This window comes from Schistosoma mansoni, assembly GCF_000237925.1.
Source record: "Schistosoma mansoni, WGS project CABG00000000 data, supercontig 0241, strain Puerto Rico, whole genome shotgun sequence".
In the NCBI taxonomy this organism is placed as follows: domain Eukaryota; kingdom Metazoa; phylum Platyhelminthes; class Trematoda; order Strigeidida; family Schistosomatidae; genus Schistosoma; species Schistosoma mansoni.
The window spans coordinates 109,565-117,156 of NW_017386105.1; the positions used below are offsets into that span (position 1 = coordinate 109,565).

Sequence of the window (7,592 nt, forward strand, 5' to 3'; positions counted from 1 at the left end):
ACTTGCGAGTATCCTCTATTCTTAATGGCCACGTTTCGCAGCCGTAAAGTAGAACAAAACGAACTGCTGCGCAGTATACTCGTCCCTTAATTAATAGACGGATATCTCGCCTTCGCCATATGTCACGTAAGTTGTCAAAATCCAAACTAGCCTTCTGAATCCGTGCTGAGATTTCGTCAGACACCAACCAATTAAGGCTGATCAGACTTCCAAGATAAGTGAAGTTGTCGATACGTTCGACTGCTGCACTACCTATCCTTAGTTCAGGTGTTGACGCAGGCCAGTCCTGGAGTAACAACTTCCATTTAGAGGGAGAGAAACGCCTTCCAAATATCCTGGCATTGTTACTCAGTTCTAACAGAAGACCCTGCATTTTGTCAGCATCTTCATCAAACAGGACCATGTCATCTGCGTACTCTAAGTCGATCAGTGGACCTCCTGGTAGGAGATCAATTCCTGAAAATTCAGTCAACGAGAGTGTGATTTCCAGCAGTAGGTCTATGATGAAATTGAACAAAAATGGAGATAGTGGGCAGTGTTGCCGAACACCACTTGAGGTTGCGAAATCAGATGACAGTTCGCTATACGGTCTCACTCGACTAGAAGTGTTCGATTAATGAGCCTTCACAAGGTTCATGTACTTCTGAGGTACACCTTTCAATGACAAACACTGCCACAGAATCTCCCGGTCTACAGAGTTAAATGCTGCTTTCAAGTCAAGATAAACTATCATTGTCAGGCGCCAATAAGCATGTCAGTGTACTAAAAGCTGACGAATAGTGAATATGTGGTCGATGCAACCACGACTTAGTCGGGAGCCAGCCTGATTTTCTTGTATTTGCAATTCACGAGTCTTAGTTATGAGCCCGATAATTATTGAGGCAAGTAATTTAGATCCTATTTTAGTCAGACTAATCCCGCTACGGTTATCACAGGATGATTTTGACCCCTTCTTAAATATTGGGACAATAAGTGAATGTGACCTATCAGATGGGATTACGCCCAAACCCCAGATTCTAGCTAAAATATTAGTCGGCATAATCGCTAAAACTGGAACACCATGTTTAAAGACCTCTCCAGTCAATCCATCTGGACCAGCTGCCCTTCCTCATTTCAGATTAGTTATAGCCTTTCGAACTTCAACTAGAGTCGGGGAACCTACTTCAATGTTCCATTCAGGTTGTCTGGGAATAGTGGGTAGTTGTGGAGTAGCTGAAGGTCTTCTGAACTGCTCCTTAAAGTATTCCTCCCATCGTTCTAAGCATCTAAACTGAGAGCAGATAATAATGTCGCTTTTTTCCAAGATCTCCTCACTTACACTCGACTTCTTAATTCTAGTTTCTTTTATTAGTCTGAAAAACTGTCTTATGTTAACTACAGTCACTGCCTTTCCAATCTCTTTTGCTTTCGTTGCCCACCACTGCTCACCGCCGTTCCTTAGACTTTTGGCTAACCTAGATCTGATTTGTTTTCGCTCCTCGTCGTGTTCAGAGGCTGATGGGATGAGTTATCTAGAATCTATCAGTGCAATAGATTTAGTAGAAATCCACTGGTTTTTCGTAACCCTTTGGTTCAAACCATTGGTAGATGTCACTGCTGTTCGTATATCTTTCCAAGCAACATCTGGGTAAGCCTCGTTTATAGAACTGCCTGGATGTGACCTCAGTTGTTCCTGGAATCTACCTTTGGCTTTCTCGTCACTCAGTTCAACTCTAATGGATCTTCGTGGTGCGGCTTTCCTGCATCTAGTGGGGCGCAAGCAAATGCGTGCTCGTATTAGAGCATGATCAGAGTCTAAACATGTACTCCAGTACGAGCGACGATCTTCTTTCTAGCATCTCAAATGATGATTGATGGCAATGAGTTTATCAGTCGATCTCCCTTTAAGAAAGAACCAAAATAAAAATTTTGAATTTATTATTGACTGTAAATTCTGTACCTCCTTTAACAATAGAAAAGACTCTTGAAAGTGGCAATCAGTCTTGGCTCATTTCATGCAGTACGAGTCTACCAAATGCTTTTGAATAAATGTACCTCCAAAATCCGTTAATCCCAGGCATATTAAGCAACTGGTTAAGTTGAGCCTCAAATTATTGAAGATACGACTAGTGTTCTGATTTAACAACCTGCTACCAGTAGCACCTTCTATATACGAGGCTTTCCCCAACCAAATGAAATCAGAATTCAGATGCGTGGAGATCGGAAAGATATATTTGATACGTTATCGATATATCGAGAAGCGTTTGATCTGATCTGGCTAGTGAAAGTAGGAGCAGTGTCCCACGCTGGTTCGAAACGCGATCTGGTACGGATGCGTGACCGAAAGCCTTCAGTTAGACAAGTCCACCTAAACAACGTGGCCAGAATCCAATGTCGAACACTTAGAAAGCTACTGATTTTGGGGAATTATTTACAGCTACATTATTTATTCAGCGTTGAATTTATGTGACTATTCTAATAATAATTAATTAATATATTTGTAATATCCCAGTGAGTAGAAAAGTTAGATTTTCGGACGCCCATTAATATTAAATTTTTTATATTTAAGTTTTTTATTAAGCAAATAAATTAATATTTTTAATTTTTAAAAATTTATAAAAATAAATTTATTAATTTTTGAATATATTAAAAAATTATTTATTAAAATATTTTTAATAAATTTAAAAAAAATTTTTCTATTTTTTTTTTAAAATTTAATTTTTTAATAATGTTTTAAAAAAAGAATTAAATTAATAAAATTTATTTATATAAAGTATATAAAATTTAATTTAATAAATAAATAAATTTATTTATTATTGAAAATTATTTATAATTATTTTATTTATATAGATTAATATATATATGATTATTTTAATAATAATTAATTAATATATTTTTAATATCTTAATGATTAAAAAATTTAGATATATCGATTTTTAGTGACTCAGTGTAAGCCACTTCTTCAGAGAATAAGTAGTCGCTTACACTGAGTCACGAAATATGAATTTTAGCACATGAACTTCACCTTTTAGCTTCAAAAAATGCCTAAATATCCTCAAATTAACGTGAAAATACAATAAATGAATCCATCCATTAGAAAAATTCAAAAATCAAACTACCTGTCATTGAGACAGATTCAGCTAAGTGATCAAACAAATCTCATTGATAACACTCTAACGTAGTGAATCGCTATCTCATATAAAGAAATGAGATCCTAACAATCGAGGGGGTACAAGTAGTCACAAGGATTTTGAATATTGAGCTTTAGCCTTCAGTTTTCTGGTTACCTATTCAAATGGAGAATATTTAAGGACTTGTCGCGAAGACTTCATTGTTTGAAGTAAATGAATATCAGTTACTGTCAGTATCAAATGTAGGTGGATTATAAGTGCCCACTGAACTTGCCATTCATTTCAAACTTCATATTAAGCTGAATAACTGGTGATATCTTCGTCATTAGCTACATCTTTTTCCGATACCATATGTACACTTATGAATCTGTTATCAATTGAACATTTTTGACACAGGAGTCTTATTTTCTTCGGATTTTTAAGCTCGAGGTGGATGTACTAACTTTCCGGAATGCCAGATCTCCCCTTTTGTATAAGCCACTGTTCGGGTTGTCTTATATTGACGTGTGATGCTGTTGAATGTTTTGTTACTGACTGTCCAAACGGTTGTGGGATGCGTATGCATTCGTGCAAGGTTGATGACCACGTGGGTCAAATATGCCCCAAGACCATAGTTCCATGTATCAACAAAGAACTCGGTTGTCCACACTTAATATGTCGTGAGGACAAATCATTTCATTTGCTCAGTTGTCCTGCTAGTGTTGTTAGCTGTAATGCTCGATGCCCCTTGCTTTTCAGGTAAGTGGTTTAACCGAATTAATCTGTCGTAGTCGATATTCATAAGTTTCATTGTACGATCTGACCCATTTTATTTCAAACTATTGCCACTTTACTTTCCCTGTCGCTGCATTCACACCTAAATTGGTAATATCTTTGCCGTTGGTAGCTTGCTGTTTGAGTACATAATTACCACATTGGCCATATATAGGCTGTCGCGTGAAGCTACAGTTTTTATATAGAATCTTGAGTGATGTGTCTTATTTTACAGGTTAAGGGGAAAGTCTGTCCATCACCACATATTTAGTCTAATGTAATGTTTTTAGTCACTTTCCTGTTGTCCTTAGAACTTCAGTAGCCAAGCTTACGTGACGAAAATCTTAATTACGTGGAAACAGTTCCATCGTTGCATATCATCACTTAGCTGTCCTTAGATCTTTTCCATTGAATATATCTTAAAAGAGTCGTGTACTTTGACTTTCCATGAAAATAATAAACTAACGGTTAGGGTTATTTGTAAAGTTATTTACATATTTTTCTACTAGTACAGAAATGTTTCTGACATTCAGAAAGAGCTTGAAGTATAACTTATGTAACTACAAACATTCAGTTCCGTCATTTTCTTTCGATTAACACCAAGCTTTAAAACTGAGAGCTCAAAAAATACGACAGCGAATAATATGCAGGCGAACAATATTGTTTACAATGAGAATTTCAAGCCTTACTCTAATATGCAGTAACGTCAGTATCCACGTGCAAAAAATAATGAGTGAATCGAAGCACTTTATGAGTAAATGATAACAAAATGGGTTGTGTAATTGAACGTAGTAAGTAATAAGTACAAATTGATATTAAGATGACAGATGTCCTGGTGATGATCAAAATAATAAAAGCTTAAGTCATTATTTGAATATGTTAGGTATGTCAAAGCTTGGATAAGTAGACACTTAAATAACAGTCATTAAATATTAATGAAACTAGTTTATAAGTTTTCAAATGATTAGATAGTAAAGGATATTTACGGAAAAAGTGGTGTTAAACAGACTAATAAATGATATGAAGAATGATAATCTAAAGTAAAATCCTTTGTCAAGCCTTTTCCGTCTTAAACCAGACCGTTGCTACTACCTTGACATGGTTGTTGGGCTTGCTTATTGTAATGAACCAATCGGGCTATACTGGCTGAAACAATCATTCCTCAATGCTCTACCATGCCAGACAAGTCGTTTGAAGAGCGGTAAGACTAAAAGCAGCAATCCCAAGGTCCGAAGGCGAAGTCGTACTGCTTATTGTACAGAGGTGTGACGGCAGTAAGGTGTTTCCTTCAGACAACCAGCATAACAGCGGTGCTGCCTTCCCACAAGGAGGGGTGGGGTTAGAAAAGGTCGACCCTAAAAATGCACACCGTCTCCGGTGGCAAAGTCTCAACAAATACGGAGCTAATACGGAAACTCCTCACAAGAAGGTCGTGTGTGATCGGCCTCGAGAGTTGTCCCTTGGGCACTACAGTCACGCTCTCAATTCACTAAGACCACCTCTTATTCAGTTTCCTTCTCACGTACTTCTAGATGGACCCTTCCATGGTGTGGGCAACCGGAAAGTGATAACTACCCTCATATGTCTAACAGCACCCAAGATCACTGTATTCATAATCAATCTCCCTCTTCAGTTACTATTATTCCTCCTACTTCGACTCTCTACTCTTAACTTCTTCCTCAAGTGTCACTATCGCTAACGATTCTAGTGCGCGAAACACTCGCAGGTCTACTGGAACCTCCCTCCAAACTACATATTGGAGTCTTCAACGTACGCACCCTATGTCAAACCGGCCAACAGGCCTCTTTGGCTAAAACCCTAGGATCTCGTATCATTGATTTATGCCGTGTCTCCGAATCATGCATACAGGATTCTAGTGTGGTCATTCACTTGAACTCACCTCCCCGAAACGGAGAGCCAACGAGATTCACCCTCCGTGTGTCTGGTGACCTGGTGGCCAGTTCTCGTGGACTGGCGCGTGTTGGCATAGCACTTAGCACGAGAGTAGAACCAGCACTGTTAGAAAGCATCCCTGTTAACAGTCGCCTGTGTGTTGTTCGGCTTAACGGCTTCGTAAGAATTCGGAAGGATAGGGACACACGTCGTTGCTTTTTCGTCGTTTCTGCCTAGCTCCAACTGACTGCAGCCCAGATGAAGTGAAAGATTAATTTTACGGGAAGTTTTCTGAACATCTTCAAAAAGCTTAACGCTCAAACATAGTATTCGTAGCAGGTGATTTTAATGCCCATGTAAGTAGCTTAAACCAAACAGAAAGATATTTAGGTGTGTATTTTAGTATCCCAGCTCAGCGAACAGATAATGGTGACTGTCTGTTTGAGCTGTGCTCAGACAATCGTTTATTTTTAGCAACCACTAATTTCAAGCACAAAGAGACATCTAACATGGCGACCTCCTGCACCAAACCAACAACGGACTCAAACAGACCATCTTGCCATCAGGCTCAATATAAAACTGCCAATCGTTCTGGAGTAAATGTTTAGACTCTGATCATGCTCTAATACGAGCACGCATTTGCTTGCGCCCCACTAGATGCAGGAAAGCCGCACCACGAAGATCCATTAGAGTTGAACTGAGTGACGAGAAAGCCAAAGGTAGATTCCAGGAACAACTGAGGTCACATCCAGGCAGTTCTATAAACGAGGCTTACCCAGATGTTGCTTGGAAAGATATACGAACAGCAGTGACATCTACCAATGGTTTGAACCAAAGGGTTACGAAAAACCAGTGGATTTCTACTAAATCTATTGCACTGATAGATTCTAGATAACTCATCCCATCAGCCTCTGAACACGACGAGGAGCGAAAACAAATCAGATCTAGGTTAGCCAAAAGTCTAAGGAACGGCGGTGAGCAGTGGTGGGCAACGAAAGCAAAAGAGATTGGAAAGGCAGTGACTGTAGTTAACATAAGACAGTTTTTCAGACTAATAAAAGAAACTAGAATTAAGAAGTCGAGTGTAAGTGAGGAGATCTTGGAAAAAAGCGACATTATTATCTGCTCTCAGTTTAGATGCTTAGAACGATGGGAGGAATACTTTAAGGAGCAGTTCAGAAGACCTTCAGCTACTCCACAACTACCCACTATTCCCAGACAACCTGAATGGAACATTGAAGTAGGTTCCCCGACTCTAGTTGAAGTTCGAAAGGCTATAACTAATCTGAAATGAGGAAGGGCAGCTGGTCCAGATGGATTGACTGGAGAGGTCTTTAAACATGGTGTTCCAGTTTTAGCGATTATGCCGACTAATATTTTAGCTAGAATCTGGGGTTTGGGCGTAATCCCATCTGATAGGTCACATTCACTTATTGTCCCAATATTTAAGAAGGGGTCAAAATCATCCTGTGATAACCGTAGCGGGATTAGTCTGACTAAAATAGGATCTAAATTACTTGCCTCAATAATTATCGGGCTCATAACTAAGACTCGTGAATTGCAAATACAAGAAAATCAGGCTGGCTCCCGACTAAGTCGTGGTTGCATCGACCACATATTCACTATTCGTCAGCTTTTAGTACACTGACATGCTTATTGGCGCCTGACAATGATAGTTTATCTTGACTTGAAAGCAGCATTTAACTCTGTAGACCGGGAGATTCTGTGGCAGTGTTTGTCATTGAAAGGTGTACCTCAGAAGTACATGAACCTTGTGAAGGCTCATTAATCGAACACTTCTAGTCGAGTGAGACCGTATAGCGAACTGTCATCTGA

General features: G+C 38.9%; 1 protein-coding gene across 1 annotated transcript in view; it reads right to left on the reverse strand.

Annotated features, from left to right (window-relative positions):
- The window catches only part of Smp_212120 (hypothetical protein), a gene marked incomplete at its 5' end in the record, with an annotated part of 12,042 nt that extends 8,367 nt beyond the window's left edge, over window positions 1-3,675 (reverse strand). The window contains one exon of the mRNA XM_018792600.1: window positions 3,554-3,675. Within this exon, the coding sequence (XP_018644682.1) occupies window positions 3,554-3,675 (122 nt within the window). The remainder of the gene's footprint in view (window positions 1-3,553) is intronic.
- Between the last annotated feature and the right edge of the window lie 3,917 nt (window positions 3,676-7,592).